The sequence below is a fragment of the Epinephelus lanceolatus genome, chromosome 10 (genome assembly GCF_041903045.1).
Source record: "Epinephelus lanceolatus isolate andai-2023 chromosome 10, ASM4190304v1, whole genome shotgun sequence".
Lineage (NCBI taxonomy): Eukaryota > Metazoa > Chordata > Actinopteri > Perciformes > Serranidae > Epinephelus > Epinephelus lanceolatus.
Genome location: NC_135743.1, coordinates 25,626,995 through 25,652,962, shown reverse-complemented (window position 1 = coordinate 25,652,962; position 25,968 = coordinate 25,626,995). Strand labels below are relative to the sequence as shown.

The window sequence follows — 25,968 nt, the reverse complement described above, 5'->3', positions numbered from 1 at the left end:
TAAGTCGTTTTTTGGGGAAAAAATGTCCTCATGTGGGGATGATGGGTTTATTTTTAATAGCCACAAATGTGTAATAAAGTATAAAATTGTTTATTTCAACACAGAATATGGCTGAAATCCAAAATTGCAAATGATGCAACATATTTAAAATCCTAATTTGTTCTTTGGAAATCTGTATGAATTACCCTTGCTCTATATTCTAAGTTAGGAATGTCCTTTTTTTTGGCCTGTGTGAAATGTTGCAATAATACAATAATAAAGTCCCAATGTCCTCTAATTGGTACTTCATAATAACAGTGCCTTTGCTTGTTACTATTGCTAAAATTGGTCATATTTTTTTTTTTTTGCAAATTTACATGTCAACCTGCAAACACTATTAAGCATAAATTCACAGGTTTCAACCGTAATATGTGATCAGGTTTTTTATGTTGTCCACTTTTATTTTGGGATTGGCTGTTGACTGAATTGACAGATAACTGACATCTTGTTTTTGCATGGATTAGTGTAATGTGCTAATGCTGCCACTAGATGGCACAAAAAAGTATCCACAAATGAGTGCAACAGGTCTATATAAGGCAAAATGAAGTGAATGGTTCAGCAAATCCAAAATGTAATTTCCCTATATGATGACGCAGCGTCTCAAGAGGATAGACACTGTGGCCACATCATTATCAATATAGTGATTTTCCTATAGACACCAACATTAAAGTAACACCTTGTGCTTTTTAGTGTCTATTTAAACATTCCAGAATTTGTTAACACCAAGTGGCAACCTCTGGGGCTGAAAAACTAAGCCAACTCATCATGCCAACAACTGCAGTTCCTCTAATGGCCACTTGAGGCTGGCTCCGAAAGCGAGTCAATCCCCATAGACCCCCATGTTCCTACCTTTATAGCAGAAACAAACATGTTTACAGCCTGGTTGGTCTCTATAGCTAGTTTCACAATGTATGACAACAGTACAGCTCCACCCTGTCATCAAAATATTAGCTAGGATGGCGATGGCCAAAATACCAGACCGATCAGTTTGGCTGGAAAGCAGCCCAGTGGTCATTTCCAAAACTCAGATTATCCGAGAAACACAAATCAGCTTCAGTCCACTCACACACTGGCTTCTCCCACAAACAGATTGACGTCATCGCCCAAAAGCAGCCTCACTCAGTTTTCTCCCTTTAGTACATTGTTTTAAAAGCAAAGTGTCCTGCTGGGCCATTAACAGACTTTTTTATTTTGTTTCATCGTTTGGTTGAGAGAGCTCCCAGCTGGGTTTCCGCTGAACTGCAGTTTCCCTCACATTCATCATGCAGTGTCCTTGCTGTAATGTAAATATGTCAGTGTGGTGTGTGTCACTGTCCTGTGGTAGGTGTCACAGCGAGGGCAGCAGACCTCCCAGAGGATGGCAAAAGGCACAATTACAGGAGTGGTCTCCTCTGCTCTCACAGGGAGAATTCGTATGGAGATTAGGCGGCTGTTTCCTTGACAACCACATTTTACCAACTTAGAGTTTTGTTTTTTTTGGTCACAGTGATCACAGAGGTCCTGTGTAAATTTTTCTCAGTCTTTTTTAAAACATCTGCTCTCAGTCATTCACATTGCTGTTTTTCATTTCTTCATAATGTTTTATCCTTTTTCTCTTCTCAGGTTTTTTTTCATCCTGTTACTCATTCAGCCCATCTTTTTGTTATTCACTTGGTCCAGCTGACATTCTTCCTTTGCTGCCTTTATTTTCATGTCACTCTCCTCTCAATTCAGCAGCTCTTAGACTGGATGTTGTCATATTCATCTGTTCGCTGTAGGCACTCAGTCACCTACAGGTACCGACAGTATCCTCAGACCTTGACCTTAGCTTGTGTCCTAACAGATTCCTATGCTTTGAATATAAAAATGTTTTAAAGTTGGTGCACTGGCGGCCAGGGGGGTTTACATATGGGAGTCAAATCCATTTTCACTTTTTTAGCAGGTTTCACAGGGAATACTGATCAGCATCTGCCACTCCAGTGGTCATGTGTATAATTAGATGTGATCTGTGCCTCTTTGCAGTGTTACATAACCCCTCCCCCATCCCTCCTGTTTATTTCATGCAAGTAGCATTTTTTTTAAACTCTCTGTTTAGGTAATAACCGTGTTTGTATATTTTTACGACTGTGTCTCTCTCTGTGCGTGCACACGCATGTGTCTGAGTATCGGCAGCCAACTCTGCTCCTCTCTGGTACGTGGTACTCACTTCCATTTCATTTCACACCTTTCTGACATCCACCCCCATGTTACACCTTCAGTGTAAATTAGCGTAGGGTATCCGGTGACCCTGAAGAAGATTGTGCAGTGAAAGAAACAAAAATAAGGACTGTTGCTGTGTCAGTGAGATGAAAACGTGTGTCTCTGTGGTGGTCTTGTCAAGGACACGAACCACACTGGAAAAACATTTTATTCATTTACAAAGTGCAGGGGAAAGCTCTTATAAAAGATTTTCTGAGTCTGTGTTTCTGTATCTGCCCAAGAGGGCTTAAATGTATTTCATCTTGTCAACAGATTTAAAAGGCATGTACGGTCAATTTATATCTACCATAATCAAGCCCCTGCAGCTGAGTATTGATTAAGGGCCTGAACAATGGACCAATTAAGCAGCCAGTTTAAACCAGTGCTGCTCTGTGGACACTTCAAAAGTGACTGAGTCACAGCCACAGTTTTTCACTGTGTATTCACCGACACCGTCTCTAATTCAAATCAATACAAACACGACTGAATATGAATATTGACTTTCCTGTATCACAGCTGGGCTCTGCTCTGCACTGCACTTCTCCTCACAATAAATTATAACCAGCACCTTTGGCAGTAAGAGCATACAGTATGACAACATGGATCAGCGCTGTGTGGGTCAAGGACAGACGCTCTGCTGTCACACATAACCCTCAGTGGATGACGGCGATGACTAACTCTGCTCTTAAAAGAGGAGCCTCAGACTTTGATGTGAAGAGGAACCCTTTAGAAAACCTTTCTTTTAAAAAAAAAAGTAGCGTTCAGTCTCTTCTGTGCTTAGTTTTGATGCCTCATCATTTCATGACATCACTGCCACATACACAGAGACAATGAATTAGAAATCAGCCTCACATCCAAAGGCACTTTATTGTCTACAGAGCTCTCTGATTGACACAATATGTGGTACAGTTGCAAACATTTTCAATTAGTGCACGCTGTCTCTGTCTTGTCATATCTGAACTGCACTGGCTGCCTCCACCAGACGGAAATCGGGAAACGAATGAAGTACTAGACCCAGACTACTCACTGTTGCGTAACTAATTGTCAGCTGAAACTGCTGAACTTCCGCTCGTTATTCCTGAATACCGCTGTGAAAGGAAAAAAAACAAAAAACAGATGAAAATAATATCTTGAGAGGGGACTCTGAGATATTCATTTAGCAGCTATAGCCACCGAGTGTAAATATCTGTCAGTCACAGCTATCATGCCTGAGGAGGTCTTGTGTTTAAAATCATAAGCACTGCAATCATCAGTTTCCATTAGAAATGATTAATAACACTCAATGGATTTGGCAAGCATCAATAACTTTGCAATCAGAGGCCCTGATGCAATGAGTATCGTTTGAAGTGATAAACTATTAGTGTGACTAATTAGCTTCTTATAAACCATTCAACCAACTCTAAATTAATTCTATATTTACAATATATTTTTCTTCATATATTCCATGAGGTACTGTGGTTTGTGTGCAGCTGCAAAGAAAAACATCCCCAAGAAGCCCAAACCTCTTTGAGGACACTGCAGCATCTCACAAATAAAAATGTTCCAATTTCACTTTAAGTGATTGCCGAGATGTGCTGACAACTCGGTTGTTTAGAGACTCATAAAAGCCTAAGTACCTAATTTTCGCAGGTTGCCAATTTAAAATTTTACACCCACTATCCAACCCTTCCACTTTGCAATTACAATCTCGGAAACGTTATGCAGTGAAAAAAGGAAGAAAAGGTCGAGAAGTTAACAGAAAAACGTTAATTTACACTCAAATAAGGGACTGTCTGAAAAATGATTGTGGGGGACGGGGGTCAATCAAACATTTGATTTTATAGAAAACACAACACTGTCTCCTTGAAAATAAATGTTTAGAACTTTGTACATAATATATATATACAACTAATTTACAGAAAATATGTTTTGAAGGAAATAAGGGCTTAGTTTTACCTCAACACTGGTAGGAACACAACAACCCATCCCCCACCCCTCCACATCTTAAATTAGCTCACGTTAGCAAAATGGTAGCTAACTAGCTAACTGATGAATAACTATATAAAGATGAGTTAGCATAATTTCAGATCATCAACGTCAGCCCAGTTTGCTTCCTCCTTACATTTGTGGCAATGTTAAAGAGATTTAGACGTTGAGGGGTTGGTTGCTGACATATTTTTAAGATGACATGAATCATCGTTGGCCAGAAAAGATCAAGGGTAACGTCCTTTTGTTTATATTATCTCTAAGCTATGTGACTAGAGATCACAGTGCAGTGCAGATCTGTCAGTAAAGATCTGGTCTATACTCTGGTCTAAAATTAGTAATAATTAGTAATAAAATTCATATAGAGCACGTCACTGATACCCAGAAGGGTAAAAGTTGACACACCCAGCAGTGGAGAAGAAATACTGACTGACAGTCTTGTCATCCTCCTTCTGTACACAAAGAATGTGTTGCGTCTTCCTTTTCGCTTGAGACAGGAATGACTTAGCCTTAATTAGCATTTGCTGTTAGCTTCTTGAGGCAAAACCCAGCCAAACAGAACAAGCGTCTCTATGTGCCTCTTTGTCAAGCTTTGTCAAGTCCCACCTAGCAACAGTGATTAAGAGGGGCGGGACTTTGGATTAATTAACTGGTCATCATGGAGACTTAGCCTCTGGGAGGAAACACTGGAATGATCTAATATGACTTAAAAAATAATGCGAGTGAGTTCACTCAGATATTGGTAGGGCAAATTCTGTCCTCCCAAAATATTGGTAGGGACATGTCCCCACCATATAATGCAAACCTACACCCTTGGAAGGAAATATAATGCTGACTGGATTAGATTTTATCCAATTTTATTTCTGGATCTAGATTTTCTAATGACAAAATGACAAGTTGTAAAAATTTTGATACTAAATGTTAAAAACCGATTATGTTTGCCACCACAGCATTAGTGTGAAGAAAATTTTGTGCCATATGAATTTTTGGGAGCCCTGGATGACAAACAATACTTTTTATGGCATACATAACAAAATAATGAAAATACAGCGACTAAATAAGTGAAAAGTGGCACAGGTCCAAACTGTCCTGGTGCTGATGGACTTGAGAAAATGAATGAATGAAAAAAGAATAATTGTGGAATGAGAAAAAGTGTCAGATTACAGATTCAGATTTTGTGATTGTCATTGTACAAGGATAGGCCTACAACAAAATTCAGCCGACTCAAGGACTGGGCACATATAGAAATAAGTCATAAATAGTTATAAAACAAATAAAAATAAATGCCTTCATTCCACTCACATTCTACACAATTATTATATTATGTGCATATCATTGTACATAAAATAAGTTATTCCACTTAAGAAAAGGAACTGTAATGTCTTTTAGTGGGTGTGCTTCAAAGTGGTAATGGCTTTGGGGCAGAGACTGTTTATGAAACTTTATGAATCTGTAGCAGTTTTTTTGCCCTACTGGCATTTTTCCTGAAATTTCCTGACAAATATAGACCACCCCTTAAAAGACCCTCCTTTTTTCTACCCCCACCCCCACTGTAATAATTTGCATATAGTCCCTACATCCTAAAATGTAAAAATATATAGCCAGCTCTTCATTGCAAACATCATGCCAGCAGTGTATTTATTATTCATACCCATGATGTAAACATGCTGCAGTTATCTGTCTCAAGCAGTAAGACGCTTTAAAATATTCTGTTTGGATGCTTGTTACTGTACGAGAGAGTAAATATTTTGGGTGTGAAACAGATTTAGACCACAGCATGGCTCGTTCTGTTCTGCACCAAAACTGCGTAACACCACAGCAGGGCATCTGTGACTTCTCCAGAAATTAATAACACATAACGTACATGCTGCCCCATCACATTTAATAAAGGAAATGTGCTTTTTTTTGCTGACAGATGTAAAAAAATAAAAATAAAAAATGAAAAAAAGCCAAAGCATCATGTTGTTTCAAGGCTTGTGCTCTTGTTCAGCTTTATGTGGCTCCTTCACCAGAGCGGTTAATGGCTGCGCTCTGTTGACACTGCCCGCACACCCACACTTTGTATTTTTATTTGCCACATTAACAAAATTTTGACTTCATCACAGAGTCTAAAATTAATCAGGTTGCTGGCTGCACAACCTCTCCGTGCTGTGAAAGACAGCCTGCTGTTTTCTTCTGCTCCAGACTCTTTCTTTTGTACTCTGGCTTATTTTGCTGCTCATTCAGTCACAGGCATACCGTAACAAAATATTGATCCTACAAAGACATGCCTCTGTGCATTCATGAAGAATGTGACCTGTAAATGATACAGACGTCCTGTCTCCTGGGGATTACTGATGAAAGGTGTTGTCAGGTTGTCACATTTAATTGAATGGCATGGCAAATGTTCTGCAAAGGAGCATCAATATTAGTTAAAGATTTCCCTCACACAGCTGTTGCTCTAAAATCTGCTGCTGTGAGACGACATCTTGAATGTGGTAAAAATGGGTATGGCAAAACTACATGGATCACATAGAAATTGCTCTAATTTTAGTGTGTTTGTAGGAACTAATTATAGTCCCTGCCTATCCAGGAGTCAGAAGATAACACTAGTTCACACCTAAAGGTTGAACAGGTCAGGCTGATGTTCTGTACATGGCTCTGTGTGTGATTGTTAGATAGCGATGCAATGTGACAGCCAGCAGAGGCTCAGTCCTCCGCTGTCCTCCAGCTCTGACAGCTGCACAGCAAACAGGTAACTTAAAAAGTTAAAGCCCCAGCATGCTCTAATACTGCATTTACAGAAAGATGCCAGAAACGTGGAGAAATAAAATGTCAAGATATAATACAGCGTATATCCCTTTATTCTCTGACCTTTCAGAAGTTATTAAGTACCCCAGCTCATATCAGAACTGCGACTGTGCAAGAGATATTGCAGCCTGATAGCAGATATAAAACACATCCATTCATTACAGGAGCAACATATAAAATATAAAATGACTGTGAGTGAAGCCAGTGCAGGTATGACAGCTCAATCGATGCAAGATGATATATAACTGCAGTGGTGCAGTGGTAGTTGATATGATGGATGTACTAGGTGGGTTGGTTACCAGGGAGGAAGTGGGTAAACTCTCCTATATGTTAATAGCTTTTGGGCTCGCTAACCCCTCCCATTCTTTCCAAACTCATGGGCCGGTAAAGCCCTTTGAGATGACACACTGTGATTCGAGGCTCTAGTTCACTACATAAACATAAACTTAGAAACCGTGATTGTTTGGCTTCTGTCAGATTCTGTCACAACACATTCTCACTCCAATCTTGTCACATATCCACATTTGGTCATGGACTTTCTACATCCAGATACGACGTACAAGGTACCCTGGGACACTGTGTCAAGTTCTGCCTGTTACACGCATTGTCTTCTTTCAAAATACACCTCCATTTCACACAAAATTTACCATTACCAAACAGACTATGTCTGTGTAACAGTGCAAATTAACTTGTTTTTCTTCAACAACAAACACACGTGGTTGGGTTTAGGCAACAAAAGCATGTGGTTGGGTTTAGGTAAAAAGAACAGGGTTTGGCTTTATTATCTCACAGGACGCATACACCGCCCTCTTGGGTGAAAGTCGGTGCTTGTTGGACCTATCCACCCTCCCCACCTGGACTTTCGCCGCCTTATTTTTGTTCTTGTCCCACCATGTTTCCTCCTTACACCACCGAGTGCCGTTAAACTATAACTGCGCCTGGCTGCTGTTAAAGGACGCCTTTTTTCGTCAGTGTCTAACGCCGCAAGTCACTGCCCGTGTGCCGGATTTCCACGACTTCTGAGTGAGACTGGGATGGACCCTACTTGTTTCATTTTTACGTTTACTTCCTTAAGTTTAGACAACAAAGGCAAGGGGTTAGGTTTAGAAAAAAACATAACGGTTTGGATTATTATATATATTTTTTCCATTTAATTCATTTCTAACCAGGTAAATTCCGTTGAATTTAACAATCTCTCACAAAGTAGACCTGACCAAGACAGCAGCATACAAAAAAGTTACAGCCAAATACAATTTAAAAAAAATAAAAGATACACTGTAACATGAAGAAATCAAAACAACACCTGCACAGAATGACAAGAGCCATTTATCCTTGTACTTATGAGAGTTTTAAAATCAAGAGGAGAGACAAAGTTTCAACTTGTTTTGAGGGTTATTCTGAGTCAGAGGAGCAGAGCACATAAAAGCTTTCTTTCCAAGCTCAGTCCGTGCACTAGGAACAGACAACAAAACTAAGTCTTGAGATCTCAGACTGTAGCTACAGTCACATCTCTGTTCAGTCAAAGTACAAATGTACAGAGCCTACGAAAGGTCAAAGGTATTTGTTCATTTATAAAGCCAGACTGGGTAAAATAAATATGCTTGTTACTAACGTAATACTATGTCATGTAACATACATCACTAGATGGTATGCTACATATACTAGCACACGGCACTGTTACTAAAACAAAATGGTTGACTTCTGGGTGACCATGGGACACAAACAGCAAGCTCCAAGGTAAAAGTCCAGAGTTTGTTTGACCAATCCACCTCTCCTCCTGTCCACCTAGAGGGACTTTCTCACTCTCTATACTACGGCAGTTGCAGTGGGCCAGTGACAGTGCGTCGGTATTTGACACAGTGGTAGTGATACCTGGTTGTTACATTTTCTCTCTATTTCTTTCATTTAGTATTGTCACACTGCTGAGATGTTTTTATGGGATTTTTGTCTGATGACACGAGGGAAAAAAATGACGACCCAAGCTTTAAAAAAGATTCATAAAGATTGAATCAACCACCAGCAGCTGATTAGACTCCTTCTTCTCTTGTTTGATCACTTCTAAATCAAACACATATCACCATCACTCCATCCTAATACAAAAACTCTATGTGAGCCCACTTTAAATTGTCTGCACTCTGTATTCCCTGCCATGAATGTGATGGGTTCGGGGAAGCAGCGTAATGCTTCCCAAGGTTTCCATTGGGCTGGTGAGTGATGCGAGTAATCATAGTGCCTGTGGACGAATCATGAGTGATTGTCCCTCAGGGGAGACCATAAACCCAACAACAGCTACAGACGCATTTTGTCTTGTGTCGTCCACAGTATTGTACGTCTGGACCCATTTCTCTCTCTTTTACAACACATTTCGACCACATCTCAACATTGTGTACAGAGATAGATAACCTATGGCTCATCATATACACTCAGTCTGCTGCCATTACAGAGAGCACCTACCCTGCACTCATACATTGCAGTATTTTTAGTCCTCTTTATTAGGGGGATAGATAGCCCTCTAATCTAACCCTGTATGTCATCATAGCTCCCACAGCAGTAGCAGGTGTCATATACTGTTCTCCCACACAGCTGTAACTGAATTAAACTTAGTGAATTTCCTTCCTGAGTGGCTGTGTAACTCATTTCATGCTGGTGGCATGTGTCATAGACTCACTTGAGCTATTGTTGTTGAGACGAAGTGTGATGATCAGGGCTTCAGTGTCAGGGTTGTGTAGCTATACAGGCGAGATAACTGCTGAGATCAGAATGTACTGCCGAGCCCTCTGGAGCTGTCATGGATGAACTCAATGAAACATATGTAAAGGGAGGTGTCTGTTTGATAACCAATGCGACCTCTCTGCCCCCACTGCTTCCCTCCGCTCATCTCACACTCACTAAAAGGCACTCACCCTTTCATATCTTACCTGTTACATCAGATCTGTTTTTTATTGTTAACACCTCTTAGATTTTATGTAACAAAGAAGCTTAAAGCTCTTTAATAGCTACATTTTTCACTCAAACATATGTACTATCATGACTGAAAGGACCCAGACTGAAATGAGTGTCTTGCTATTGTGTACTTTCTTTTTATCTGATTGCAATACACTGTCCTTCACTCCCTTACTTTGAGCTAAATGCTGCAATATGACCACATGCTCACATTGTTCAGGGTGTTCTCATCCACTGTTAGTACATATTCCTACGAAAACTAATGCACCACAATTCACACACTGCCAGTATTCTGCTTATAACCAGCATAATGACCACACGACGGGAGTGAATAAGGAAGTAGTCCACATAAGAATGCAGGATAGGGTGGTGGATAGGTCACTCAACATGGGGTTTTCCCTTGGAGACTGGTATTTGGAACCATGTGAAACCAAGGGATCCTCATGTCATTTTCAGGTAATCACCATATTTCTTTTATTCAACCTAACCAAAGTAACTTTACTTACCTAAAAGCAACCTATGTAACTTGTAATGTTGAGTACGTAACATCATTCGTGGAGCGTAAATTTGTTGGACATCATACGAACCGTTGTATGAGGATACGTTGCATTTGTAAGCAGGTATCATTTTACCTTACTCACCATATTAATTTAGCCTGCAAGCATGCTAACATAGGTTCATTTGCACTAAACGTATACCTGGGAGTGTCATTCATTTTGCAAGTATTTTGTCATAAACATAGTATGTAACAGTAATGTAGCATAGTATGCTATACATACTAGCACACTACATTGTTATTAAAACAAAATGGTTGACATTTGGGTTGACATGGGACACAAACAGCAACCTCCCAGGTAAAGGTCCAGAGTTTGTTTGACCAATCCACCCCTCCTCCTGTGCACCAAGTCAGACTTTCTCACTCTCTTTCCTAAAAAGGCGCTGCCTGGTGGGTCTCATACGCCACTAAAGTGTGCCTCAGTGTCTGATGCTGAGGGCCAGTGACCAACCATTGGTATTTGATGACTTGAGTGAGACCGGGTTGTTGCAACATTTTCTCTCTATCTCTCTCTGTCTCTTTCATTTATTGACAGACTGCTGAAATGTTTTTACAGGAATTTTGACAACCCAAGCTTTAAAGAAGATTCATTAAGATTGAATCAATCACCAGCAGCTTCCCTTGTTTGATCACTTGTAAGGCCTCTGGAGCTCTGGGTGATGCATGATAATGTTGCTAAATGAGAAGTTGGAGGAGCACAAAAGTCATTTAGATACATCATCTTGGAATGTAACAATGTTGTGCCAATCCATCTTGTATGTTATGTTGAGATATTTCCCAGATTAAGTGAACATTTTGACCTTCTTGTGGCACAAGTCATAAGAGTTCATCCTGTGGGATACATGAATATCTGCACACATTTCACAGCAATGAATTCAATACTTGTTGAGCTATTTCAGTCTGGACAAAAGAGTGGACCAACTGAATGACAGAGTAAATGATTAACTGACATTGCCATCCATTGATGGATTGCGCACATGGCTAAAAACTCAGTCTTCCACATTATGCTGAGAATTTTACCCACCTGTGGATGGTCCCAGATCTACAAAGGAGGTCCAAACAAACACCCCTCATTAATGAAAGATAAATGAGCTTGCTGAACTCCCAAAATGAGCCAGATCTTTTAATCACTGCTCCTCATCATAGGAAGATGCACATAATCTATCTTTAGAAGGAGCAGTAAAGAGGGAGGCAGCAGAGCTTTTGTTCAGCATGATGGCCCTGTTCTTCTGACTGTCCCTCTGATGGCGGTAGCTTAAAGGCTGATTTTGTAAAGGTCACTTTGCCGCAGTTATGAACACTACGAACACAGCCACAGGAGAACTTTGATCTGTCTGTGTTCAAATAAACAATCACCCCTGAGAAGCATTCTAAAACAGCCTGCACACATGCATGCTTTATTTTCAGCAGATGTGCACGATCACATGCAGCTGCATGTTCCTAATGGTTTCTGATGTTCTCGGTAATGGGCGACAGACAAAAGGCAGCCAGACAGAAAAAATGAGTGCTCTTATGAAAATTATGAAAAGACACACCTGCTTGGCATTAAAAGCCAAACATTTGTGTAAATAAGAATTTACGTAACATGGTGTCAGCTGCAGGCCGAGCAATGCATTCGACTGGAAATGAGCATTGATTATTTCAACTAATTTAATGCCCAAGATATATGCATGCATGTATTTTTTCACAAACCAACAGTGAATCTCTTTTATCCAGGGATGAGACATGTTCCACAGAGATGACGTTGTGGTGGGAACAGTGGTCTTGAAAAACCTGGAAGGAAAGTTTGGTTTTGTTTGCAGTTTTGCATTTATCTATTTTTATTTTATTTGAATTACTCATTAATTAGGGCCATAATCAAATGAATTGGCTGAAAGACTAAACTTTGTATAAAAGAAATAGTACAATAGAACTAGGAAGACAGGAAAGGAAAAGAAAGCAAACTGCCTGTGTAAAGGAAAAATCAAAAGATGTGGGGGAGAGACATGAATCATGGGACCCACAGAGACTGTTCATGCACAGGACCCAGAATTTGAGGCTACATCCCTGCATTAAAAAAAAATCAAGGACAAGTAAATCATTTTTCCTCTGGTTAAACATAAGGTGCATTAAATATTGACCCACAGCAAATACAGAGTTCTCAAATGTGCCTGCACGTTTGTTTGGCTGCATCAGCGTGTTTGCTCATTCAGCTGTAAATGATACCAACACAACAATCCAGACAGCGAATGTAAACATTAACGCAGGAATCCGCGCATCTGTCTTGCTGCTATAGGCTGTCAAAACCATCTTAAATATTTAATCAGCCCTGCCACTGAGAGGTAATTGCATCACTCCTGTGGTTTAGTCAGGTAATTTCATGGAGGTGACTGCCTGCTGACAACCGTCAGTCCTCGGATACGGCTCCCTGCGCGCGGGCCACAGGCCACAGAGAGCGGGAGGAGTGGTACCTCGGGGTTGACGGCAGGCAGGCAGCAGTAAGAGGGATGGCTCAATAAAGACGCTTCTAATTGAGCTGCAACAATGAGAGATGTTCAAGTTGGCTTTGATTGACAGTGTTTGATTGGCTGCTGGGTGGCAGGTGGAACAACGGGCTGTTATTTTGGATAACAGCCAGGAAGGAGAATAATAAAAAAAAAAATGTGATGAAGCGTTATTGTATGCTCGAGCTAATTAAAGCACTTTGACGAATGGTATCCCTTTGGGCAGGGTAATATTTAGGCAGGAACGCACATCTTGCTTTGTGCGCCAGTGCGCTTTGCCAAAGGGAGCGCGCGCAGAGACGCACGGAGAGAGGGAGAGACAGGGAGAACAAACCTCCTCTGGGCGCCTCATTACTAATTTGCCGTCCACTTCGCGTGCGCTCCTGTGCACCTGCTTTTGGAAATATTGCTCTCCGCGCGCTACGATCTCACCTGAATTCTTTCAGAGATGGCCTTTCCTTCCTCCTACTACGCTTTGGGTGATTTTAACGACTCGATCTCAACAACTCCTTTCAATGTTACCGAGGATCCGCTGCGCGTGCTTTCAAACGTCAAAGAGAGCAACACGGTTGCAGCCAGGGACACTACGAGTCTCATCATCGCTGTTTGTATCACGGCTCTCTACTCTCTCATCTGTGTGGTGGGACTGCTCGGAAACGTGCTTGTCATGTATGGAGTGGTCAGGTAAGAAATGCACGAGGAACAAAGTCCTGTCAACTATTTTGTAAAAGAGAAAAAAAATATTAAAAAGGAAGAGAAAGAATGGGTTATGTGTGACAAAGTGGATATCGGATGGATATATATATACAGTACATGCTGATCAGTGAAATGTGACACACACACACACACACACACACACACACACACACACACGATTTGTTGTTGAACTAATGCAGTTTAAATGAGTCTCCAGTGTCAATCAGTCATCTATCTATCTATCTATCTATCTATCTATCTATCTAATAAACTCACTTTTTATAAATATTTGATACTGTTATAGTGATTTTTAAGAATGGCATATGTAAAAAAAACTGCTATATCCCCTCAGTTATGATGGTCCTTTGTAACTGCCCACAGTTTCATTTTGTCTGAGAGCCACTCTCTAACACACCCACACATAAACACACACACACCACCACCACCACCTACACACCAGATGTGGGGAGAGGGAGGGCAGTGTGATCTACAGTTTAGCGTTGAAATTACCTCATTGCACCAATTACTCCTGTCAGCAGTAATGTTGTAAACTCAGATAACTCATTTGCATGGGAAATAAGTAGCATGTTCAACCCTAACCTGCACATCAGAGGCATCTCTTTGTCTCTGTGGCACCGATTCACGCGCTAAAGATTCTGTGGGATTTATGTCATGTTGATGTGTTGTTGGACTAATGCAGCTTAAATGAGAAAACAATGATGTGATTGTGGTACCTCCAGTGTCAATCAGTCATCTCACTGAACTGCTTCCCGTATGGGAGATGAAGCACGAGCTTCTGTACTTCTGTTTTTCAATTTCAGAATAATCAAACAAAAGGGAATATAAAAGACAGCCCACTCTCTCTCTGGCAAAGCAATTACATTCAGGGTGAGATCACGTGTGTGTAATGTGATAAATCTCTTTACGTGGGGGATTAAGATAAGACGTCCCTTTGCATTCCTTATTCCTTGTAGAGCCCGTCGCTGCAGTTTAATTAAATGTGACCAACTACTGTATTATTGCGGACTCATTTGGAAGAATCCATCTTCTAACAGCCAGACGACTGCTCAGCTGGTATTCAGACAAAACTGGTCACTGGTAAAAGAAAAAACCTGAAATCAAGGAGGATTTTTAGAGGGGTTTTTCATCTGGAACTGACTCATTACGCTCTGCAGAAGTGCGGTTTAATGGAGGCTTACACTCACTTTGGCTCTCATGCATTTAGTGTAGTGCCCAAAAAAACATTATGCATCCTAAAAGCTCTTTTATTAGTTTGATATTATTCGAGGGGAAATAGGAGATCACTGGTTTGACAGAGGAAATGGATTAGTTCAAACAATAAATCGGTTTCTAACCTTGAAACGTTTTAATAGAAATGGTGAGTCAGCCGCACTCGTGGTCTTCTTTTTGGCACAGCAGCAGGCAGACCTTGACAAAAAATTCAATCTCCACCGAGAATTTGTAAAAAGTACTTTGTGCTTTCCTTCCAAAAAAATCAGGTACACCAAGATGAAGACGGCCACCAACATCTACATCTTTAACCTGGCTCTCGCCGACGCACTCGCCACCAGCACCCTCCCCTTCCAGAGTGCCAAGTACCTGATGAACACGTGGCCCTTTGGAGAGGTGTTGTGTAAAGTGGTCATTGCCATCGACTACTACAACATGTTCACCAGCATCTTCACGCTCACCATGATGAGTGTGGACCGCTACATAGCCGTCTGTCATCCGGTGAGGGCCCTGGACTTCCGTACACCTGCCAAAGCAAAGCTCATCAACGTGGGCATCTGGATCCTCTCCTCTGCTGTCGGAGTCCCTGTAACGATCATAGCTGTTACCAAGGTTACAGATAAAGGTGAGAGATTTTTAGTGTTGAAAAAAAAGAAAAATTACAATCACTGTGTAAAAACTTTGAATATCAGCACAAGCTTTATAGTGTCGTAAAAGAGAACATTTGCACTGTGTTATTAACCTGTATTAGCTTTTACACCTGGCCCTCTATTAACTTATAATTGTTTTAACTCCTCAGGAAACACCAGTTGTGAACTCAGATTCCCCAAACCTGAGTGGTACTGGGACACGGTGATGAAAATCTGCGTTTTCATCTTCGCCTTCGTCGTTCCTGTCCTGGTCATCACCATCTGCTACGGTCTGATGATCCTGCGGCTTAAGAGTGTCCGTCTGCTCTCCGGCTCCAAAGAGAAGGACAGGAACCTGCGCAGGATCACCCGCATGGTCCTGGTGGTCGTGGCAGCCTTCATCATCTGTTGGACTCCCATCCACATCTTCATCATCGTCAAGACCATGGTGGACATCAACCGCAAGAACCTCCTGGTGATGGCCTGCTGGCATCTGTGCATTGCGCTGGGCTACACCAACAGCAGTCTCAACCCTGTGCTGTACGCCTTCTTGGATGAGAACTTCAAAAGGTGCTTCAGGGATTTCTGCCTGCCCTATCGCTCCCGCCTGGATCAGAACAGCTTCTCCAGGGCACGCAATACCACGAGGGAGCCCATGTCTGTTTGTGCTCCTGCGACGACACAGAGACCGCCGGCCTGACTAGGCATGGATCAGCGGGGAGGAAGAACACTTCAGGACGACCTCCAGACTGAGGTCACACAGTTCTCCACCACAGGAGTGTGAGTCTGCAGATGGAGGCTTATGACCTCCCATTTATTTAAATCATTGATTTACGATCTCATATAATGAAAACCCTGTGTCTCAGGAGGTTTGTGAGGCACGGCTCTTCACGATGATTGCAAACATGCCTGTGTGTGCCTGTGCATAAGGAGATGGATACAAATGTACATGCTTGGAGTGTGTATGAAGCACATGCATAATGCACCCATATGAACAAGGTCAGTGTTAAAGGGACAGTTCGCCCCAGAGTCAAAAACATATATTTTAACTCTTACCTACAGTCTTATTTATTAACCCTATGGGCCCGAACGACACATAGTGTGTCCAAATTCACACCTGTTCTTCTCTGTGGATTTTCTCCACGACCTTGCGTCATAGCGAGAAGCCACATGACCAAGCACTTGTCAGTAGTCCAATGTTTTCACAGCGAAAAAAAAAGATAAAATTACACTAAAATTATGTATAACAGAGCTTTCATACAGCTTTGCACACACATCATTCTTGGATGGATTACTCGCGAACGCAGGTTCGCACAGAAATGCTACGCATATCACATGAAAGCGCAGGAGCAGAGCTTTCCACATCATTGTGCTGTCATCCCATCATGCTATAAATCCAGATTAATTGTCTACAACATAAAAACCTGACGAATTTCTTTACAATCCATTATACGGATCTTGTTATCAGTCACTTCATATAGTGAGGAATATCGTATCTTACCACGTCTTAGGCTTGCGTGTGTTTCTCCCTGTCTATCCACATTTGTAGTCTGGCTTTCAAGATGCAAATATCTCCATATGGTCCAGTTGACACTCCATCAAACTTTGTATGACAAGACCAGCCACTTCACCTTTGCGCACCCAGACAACTGCAGCCTAATGCATGCTGACAAGGCCATAGTCACCATATACACTGAGTGGGAAAATGTGTCCCCCCAAATGCCCAAAATGTGATACAGTTGGCAGTTGTATCTCAGTAGAAAGAAAATCATTTGAACATGAAATTGCTCACAACAAGGTCTGTGAATTAGGTGGATATATTTACAGCTGATACCTCCAACATTCAGCAACACACACCAAAAAATCTAGAATAACAAAAAGCACTACAGGTAAGAGGAAACATATGTGTGTGATATCGGGGTGAACTGTCCCTTTAAGCACACATGGTGCAGTCAGAAAGCATTGTGATAGGGATGTGTTTTTTATTGCTTTGGCTCTGCACAATAAAACAATAGGAGGTTAAAGTACTGACTCTAAGGTATAAAGGTGTCTGTAGGTCTTCCCATCCATATTAGGTGAACAATGTTGGACTCTGTGTTTACACAGTCCCACAGTGATCAGATTGTTAAGCAGGACATAGATACTAAACACACAGACAAGGCCACCAGGAGATGTCTTTTTATGGCCAAACAGTGGCCAATGTTTGATTGGCCTGAGTCGGTCACGTGACCTCAATCCAACATATCATGTTTTTCACTTGATGAAGAGCAGACATACTCTGAAAATCCCCAGTAGCAGCGTGAAGTGAAGATGGCTGCAGCACAGCGCTGGCAGAGGATCAACAGGGAAGACACTGTGGATGTCTGTGGGTCACAGACTTCATTTGTCTTCAGCTAAATGTTGCCTGTGATTACTTTATTTAGATTTATGTAAAATTACTTTCTATTCCCTAAAACTGGGGTAGCATTTGTACATTTGGTTGATGTAACACTTTCGAATTAAACCTACTTTTTCAGCCACTTGTAGGCTGAGGAAACAGCTGTAAACACAACACTGACATATTTTTAGGTTGGTTATTTACACATTCAGCAGTTTTAAATTGGGTATTTGGCTACTTGACAAATGTAAGCTGAATATTAAACTTTCTTTTAGCTCCGTTTTTGTTCTCCACCAACTCCTAAAGGGAAATATGTGGTTCTTTAGCTGCTAAAGGCTCTACTGTGTTCACCAGCTAGTTGCTAACTGTGTCTGCCTGCTATTCATTGTTAGGAAGGTAATATAAAGTCAGTTTTTAGAACTGTTTTGCTGAAAACGACGCTATGAGAGCAGTGAGAGTGAAACAGTAAAGTTGCGGCCCTGAAAACCAAAACAATAAGCTGAAAGACGCTATAATTCCTCATAAAGCTAATGGAAAATGTGGGTTTGTCATCATGATTGACCCCTTTTACATGACTCATTTCACCCATTGTTGCTTAAAAAAATGTTTTTCATAGAGGCTTTAAAGCTGAATTTACTTTAAGTTGGGATTTTAATGTCAAAGTGTTTAATTTCACTTCCAAAGGCGTACCGAGCCAATGCAATAAAAGATGTGTCTCCATCTTTATGCTGTCTGACTGCACTGTCTGTCTCGACTGCTAATAGTATTGTCCTTGTCATTCTCATTGGGGAGGCAATGAGAATCCAATAATGTGAATGTTTAGCGGAGACTATATTTTCCTTGTCTTTGTTACATTCAAATTAAAGGATGTATCCAATTTCATGCTCGTTGTGATGGTAAGTGGAGAAATAATTACAGATGACAGCCACATGCCTAATCAAGAACAATTTTAAAGGAGGGTAAACTCAATGTGGGCACAGCGCCATGTGTCAGTGTCATTTTTTCCACTTTAATTCATCCGATCTGATCGTGACAGATCCTTGTGAAAGACACTTTTTAATGTTATTAAAGGTTTCTGCTTAATCACGAAAGCTGAAACGACTGACGCTTGCAGCATATATTCACCGTGAACATCAGTGTTCAGCTGACTCACTGTTTCCACTCCTCTGGCAGTTAAGATGCTCTGATTTATTTTTTTTTCTGCACAACTGAAAAACATTCAGCTGACGGTAAATTGAGGAGCTGAAGGGGGAGAGTGGCGCTGCTGTTTCAGCTCATAGTTGTGACTGAATGATCTCAAACTGGCACAGACTCTGAATCAGATGAGACACATTAGCAAGGAACCAGAAACTTCCTACACATATTACAGCTAATGGACAAGTTTCCAGTGATGATCTCTGGACACTTACAGGAGAAGATTAGGGTGGTGAGAAGACATTTTTGTTTTGCACATCTTGAGAGAAGAGCTGATGCGTCTCATCGTGCCACTGCAGCAGTACAGTCTTATTTAAAAAAGGCATCTATATATGAAGTGTAAAGATATTGTTTTGTAACAGCATTTTAAGTGATAATGTGCTTCTTTTTTTTAATGTGCTGTCAAGCTGTTGTACCATTACGCTTCACTTGTAACCAATTAGTAAAATCAAATGTTATAAAACTATGTATTTACACTAAGTGCTACAAATGTAAGTGAAGCATTTGAAATTTTCAAAAAAATATTTATTGTTCCTGTCTGGATTATCTCTTTTTTTACTGCCATCACTGTAGGAGGAGCATTTGTAAATGTTATTTTCTGCAGTGTGGTCAACATGTTCAGCTAATTGAAAATATGTACCGTATTGCCTTATTCAGCATTATGGTTTTTGCAAAATGTGAATTGTTTTGTTGAGAAAAAGTGCTTGATCTTTAAATGTTTTTACATTCTTTCTTCAGCGGCTACAGTATATATAAAGTACCTTATTGTATAGGTGTAGTGATTGCTTTACTTTTGAAAACATTTATACAAATGTCATATGAAACAGCATAAGTTGTATCTTGTAAGTGCTTTTTTAGTTTGGAAATGTTGTTGTAAAGAATTTTCAGTTTTAATACAGTATTTTGCTTTCTGTGGTTGTTAATGCAGATGTTGTTAACGTTGGTTGTGAATGCCAGTGAGGCCTCATGGGAGTCAGACATGTGATGTGTTCGTACAGTCCAGAACAGTTTATTGAATGGGGCTGATGGAGCCCAGGGGCCTTTGACCTGGAAGCCCCTGAAGGTCAGAGGCCACTGGTCATATGACACATCTACAGCATGTGTGTGTGTATGAAAGCACAATATAATGCAATTCAGGGATGATACTGGGGTTTGGAGAATAAGCTAATTTTCCAGTGTATCCATTAAAGAATAAGGCTGGTCATATTATATATATATTTTATTGTCAACAAATCCTTTGACAACAACAAAAAATCTTTAGCGTCTGTCTCTCAATACTCAATCCTTACCAAAAAACAAACAAACCAAAAAGCTGAGGTCATGAATATATACTTTTAATAAAAATACCTTGTATTCAAACAGAAGTAAACAGTGCATTTGTTTGGGACTATTTTTAGTGGCAGATTTGGAGCTTTAGTTCTTACAGCAGCAGGATAGTGTTTGTGGAATCTAAAAGTGCCCATGTTAATCATAATGAATCACATCAGTGTGACTCATACATGTGCTTTAAATATTTTTATTTTTTTATTTTTTGGGGTGGAGTGGGGTAATGAACCTGTATGGTAAAGATTAATAAGATACAGTATATCAGGCTTTAGCTTGTCAAGAAAAACTGTCTGTATTTTTATTAATTAATTAATTAAAATGTTTAAAAATGAAATATAGATGTCATGTTAATTATACATACATGATATGAGGCTAATACAGTGTAAACAATCCAGAATCATCTTTCATCTTTCTTTCCATTCTCGCTTTGTCTCCCTCCCCCAGCACCATCTGGTTGCCTTTTCACTAACCGTTAAATGCAATTGCTTTTGTTGTACACTTTTGTACAGTTAGGTTACAGACTCTCTCTCTACCTCCCTAAACCCATAATTTGAGTGTAATTCATTTGCCAGAAGAATAGACAAAAACACACAATAAACAACAAAGCTGCACTGGGTTAAGGCACTATGTAGTTAATTGTAAAAAATCCTGACACCCTGATGAAGACTCTCTAGTCGAACGTGTTGGTTTATCCATGTATTAATAAAGGATATTATAATAACTACAGTCAGCCTGCCTGTACCATGGACTTTTACACTGAGTGAGCTGGCCAGTCGTTGTTTTTTTTTCATCTTTAAAGATGAATTTGACTGCTTTATTTTTTATTTTTCAATTTTTTTTTTAGCATGCACTCTTTTTGGCCACAACAATCATGTAGTGAAAATCCAATATCGTGTCAGCCAGATAAAATAATGAACAAAACACCAACAGGTTGAAGATTCTGCACAGTAAGAGTCACCTTTAACACCAAACCACTAACGCTCAGATATCTGAGGGAAAAGTCATGCCTCTGACGAGTGACAGACAGATAAGCATCTTTTCATGGTTTTCCAAAGAACAAGATCTGTTTGTCTGATAAACATGGGTTGCATGTCAGCTGGACATTTGACCTCTTCATATAGAAGGAAACACCAAAACGGACAAGGTCTGTGTGGCAGAGCATGTGATCTGCATCTGACATGTTTTCCAGTCTTTACCAAACAACATGTAACTTCAATAATTATGGTAATTTACATCAACAATAACAAACAAGTTTATTTCACATTAAAATGATCACCTTGTTGCTTAATCTTTAGTTGCTTTTACTACACAGTATTTTTGGTAAGATTATTTCATTGTTGGTTTTTGTCTTTTTACACAACTTGTTGACAATAATACAATAACATGAATGTCACCAGCCTTATCCTTTGAACTGATGTTACAGTGACACACGCCCAGAGCTCTGATTGACACAAATTCAGACTACCACTTTCATCCCTTTTGTTTTCTCATCTTGGAGGAAAAAACAGAATAAAATAAACCACTGTACTATCTTTTTCAATAAATTCAGATTGTCACTGAATTTAAATGTGTACGTGCAACTGCACAGGTCACACTGGAGTGCAGGTGGAGGTAACACTTAAAGGAATACATCTCACAAAATGACCATTTATATATCAATTAGACATGCTGTGTTATGTTAAATTTGAGAAGAAAACTTAACTTTTCTCTCATCTCCAGTGAACGAAGAGTCAAACATTGTTGATCAGTTAACCATGAATAACTAATATAAAAATGATCACTTTGTAAGTGAATATTCCTTTAAATGACGCGTGCCAGTGAGGCCCACAGAAGATATGTTGAAACTGACAAATTCTTGTGCTTTTTTTTTTTGCATCCTGGTCCTTGGATTTCATGTTCAACTGGTCTTTGATTTCACTTCTTGCACACATTAAAGGGCTGAAATCATTCTCTGCTGAAAGACTGATGGTGTCTCAGAGAATACAAACCTTGATTAGGATGGTTCGGCCACCCTCATTTCTCTTTCACTCTCTTGTGGCTTTTGAAAGGCGTCTCTCAAATGACTGGAACGAGAGACGTTCAGTCTTAATATCGCAGAGGCTCCTTTATAACACATCACAGAGCTCCCACCAGGAGGCCAAACAGACAGTGACGATTCTCTCTGCGCTACAGAGCATACAGTATGTCCCCTATGAAATATACACGGCTCTGCCTATGTGCTCACTGTGCAGAAAGATAAATGAAACAGCAACAGAATTAATAATTTACCCAAACACCACGAGCTGGCTCTTGACTTGGCGAGACTGCGTGTTGGCATTTTAAAAATGTGAATACTAAAGTGATTCATTCAGCATTCAGAGCTACAGCGCTCACTGTCATGTTTGACAACTCATGTGTGACTGTGATCTTTGGCCCCTACAGAAACAGTATAAGACCTACCTGGTGTTTTCTCTGAGAGCTTGTATGCATATGCAACAGGTGCTATTTTTGTGTACTTTACACAGAGATATGGTAGACCAGTTTCAAAATGACACTGAGATAATTAAATGATCTAATCTACTGACCTTGACTAATGGTTGCTCATGCACTTTAACAAATTAACGGAGAAAAACGAGAGCTGAGAGGGAGTCTTACTGGAGCAGCTTTCACTGTTACAAGGCTAGTATTTTTCTTGTTGTCATCAGATGCTCAGAGAATCCAACAGTTTGTTTTATGTTTTATCTTGATGATACCTCTTATGCGACTCCCCCTGTTTATCTGTCTGTGTGGGAGACTCTGTGAAGACATCTACAGTGAGTTAGAGAGGGAGATGTCTTGCTCCTCAGATCTGTTGCTTCGGCCTGATGAAATACAATTATCTTTGTTTGGCTGCTTGGAGAAAAGCAGAACTGGCGCTCCATTAAATCACAGTACTGTAGCCATGGAAATCTTTCAACATAGCAGACATTAAGGCGTCTCAACAGCAGACATCGACGCGCTGTACGTGAGGCTTTTCACACATCTCAGCACCATGGCTGACCGTGCACGACCTGTCAGCGCTGAGTCAAAACCATATAACAAAAACAAAACTAGAGGAGGAAAAGACACTCAATAGGAGTAGCTACTGAGATGATGATTATGCAGAGATTCTGGTAATGGATTTGGCAATTTGGCCCTGTTGTTTTGTGTGACAGATGCCTGCTGTAACACAGATAATCAGACCTCCTGGTGGCCTGAGGTGCTTACGAAATGCCAGAAGTGCAAAAGGCTCCGAAGCAGTTTAGCTGGATGTTTCACAAAGCAGCAAATATTCTGGTACTGCCTGCTGAGGAGCAGAGACAGGGATTCAAACTGGGTGCCATCTGCCAGTGGAGAGTCATATGACTGCATGGAAACTATCAGGGCGTTGAGGGGGAGTGTGGGGGCTGACCCTTAGACTACTGAAGACAGCTAACGCCAGTAACTATTTGAATAATTCTTGTGTTCCAGTGTGAACAGACACATTTTGTAAAACGAAGGTCTTACGGACAGAATTTCTTCTAAAAACGGAGGGGAAAACATCAGGTTTTTAAAAAATATCTGTATACATGTACACAGGGCCTGAAGGAGAACTCAACTGAATTTACACATCAGATTCTTCAAGAGTGCGACTACGTATGTGATTTTTTTCTTACTAAAAGCCAGTTGTGGCTCCAATGGGAGCTGACTGAAATCTGATAAACTGCCTCAAGTGATGTCACTTGAGTCAGTGTCGGTTTAATCTAAAGACTGGAAGTTTCAAAAAGTCAGAAAAAAGTGATGTTACCAGGCTTCTGTAGAGTGCTCCTGCTCAAGGTTACATTAGCAGCTGCTAGCATAACACACTCTAGTTTTCAGCAGTTGCACTGTGGGCAATGCAGGTACCAGGTTTTGACAAGGAAGAGGAATACATGGAATAGAAAAGACAACATCTCTGGCTCTGCTGCCTCAAATTTGATCTTGCTTTAACTGTTTTGTGTTTGTCAACATAACGGAAGTGCAATGCTAAATTAGTGAAAACCGGGATACTGAGACAGAATTTTTGTCCTCTGCACATGACAAAGTTGAGTTTTTCATCAAGAGGAGGAGGGGATGGTGTATGATGTGACACCAGCAGGTAACTGTTCGAGACACAACAAACAAACAACAAACCAAAAACTCTGTATTTTTGACAAAAAGAGACATTTCCAGCTGCTTTTATTGCAACAAAAACATGTATTTTAAATGACACTTTGGGACATTTCCAGCCATGTTTATTGCAACAATTGCAGGTGTTTTTAATGACATGATGGGACATTTCCTGTCCTGTTTGATAAGACAAAAGCGGGTCTTTTTGAGGAACCCATCGGGACATTGTAGCCATGTTCGTTGTGACAAAAGCAGGTATTTTCGATGACGTGTCGGGACATCTAGCTTTGTTTATTACAGCAAGAAACTATTTTTTAAGACAGTTCGGGACATTTCCAGCTGCAAAAGGTGTATTTTTTTAACTTCACATTTCCAGCCATGTATTTGGCAAACAAACTGGGTATTTTAAGCTGAAACGTGATCTTTTCTAAACCCAACCAAGTGTTTTTTGTGTTTAAACTTAACCACACATTAACCACAGCATTGTTACAGCATTTTTTAAAAAAATAAAACGTAAAGAAACATAAAGTTTTAACACATGAAAAGTACAAATGTAACAAATCCGTGGTTTGCAAAAACGTGCAATGCCAACATTTATTCTGGTGATTAGGTTGCTGCTCTTCTAAAAAGTCTCTGGCCAAAATAAAAACTATAATAATCGCCCCCTTTTCTGACCCCCTCTTATCCACTTTTATTATTTGTACGGTCCCTAAGAGCCCTTTGTATCAGACCATTCTACTCTTTTCCGCTCAGCTGTGAATCATGAAGGTGATTTATTTGATCACAGACTACTTTATGTGGACCTCTGTAAGTGATTAACACAGAATCAATATGACACGGTCCTCAAGTCAATTACAAGAGAAGTCCATTAAAAGAATGAGTCATAAACCATGGTGACCACATTAATGGGATTTGATAGGTTTGTTGTCGTCCGGTCAATGTAACAGATGTGTATTCGTGCTTTAGATCAAGAAATCGGCCCTGATTACAAGCCCCTGCACAGCTGTTGGTCCTCCACTTTGTGGCTCATGAGAAGCCTTCAGCCCACTGGACGAGGAGTCCAATCTCTCAAAGCAATCTCCAGTAATTACAAATGTGGCCTGCAGGTGATGAAGCACCAGCAGCTTAACAGCAAGAGAGGTACTCATTTGCTGATACCCAATTTGGTTTCCTGCACACATGTTTACAGAAATTTGTGTTTTTCTCATTGTAAACCATTCTCCTGTTAGATGTCAAAACAACATCTACTCTGCCATGGAAACAGCTGAGTGTTTCATACATGTATATTACTTAATGCATCAGTAACAGCCAGGGGCCACTGAGCAGCAGCGATTTCTTTAATATCACATGCACTCTCAGACACAGGCAGAGTGACAATATTGTTTTAGATAATGTGTT

The 25,968-nt window shown here is 40.4% G+C and overlaps 1 protein-coding gene across 1 annotated transcript; it reads left to right on the top strand.

Moving 5' to 3' along the window:
* The first annotated feature begins 13,151 nt into the window (after positions 1 to 13,151).
* oprd1b (opioid receptor, delta 1b) lies at positions 13,152 to 22,006 on the top strand. Its single transcript, XM_033641264.2, has 3 exons — positions 13,152 to 13,677; positions 15,189 to 15,544; positions 15,719 to 22,006. The coding sequence occupies exons 1-3, from the start codon at positions 13,442 to 13,444 to the stop codon at positions 16,246 to 16,248; spliced, it is 1,122 nt and encodes a 373-aa protein (XP_033497155.1). The 5' UTR covers positions 13,152 to 13,441; the 3' UTR covers positions 16,249 to 22,006.
* The last annotated feature ends 3,962 nt before the right edge of the window (positions 22,007 to 25,968 follow it).

What these genes read in the sequence shown, in the direction of transcription:
- oprd1b (XM_033641264.2), top strand. Translation starts at nt 13,442, where the DNA reads ATGGCCTTTCCTTCCTCCTACTACGCTTTGGGTGATTTTAACGACTCG. An exon ending in GTCATGTATGGAGTGGTCAG is followed by an intron (nt 13,678 to 15,188) that starts GTAAGAAATGCA and finishes CAAAAAAATCAG; the next exon opens with GTACACCAAGATGAAGACGG. An exon ending in TACCAAGGTTACAGATAAAG is followed by an intron (nt 15,545 to 15,718) that starts GTGAGAGATTTT and finishes TTAACTCCTCAG; the next exon opens with GAAACACCAGTTGTGAACTC.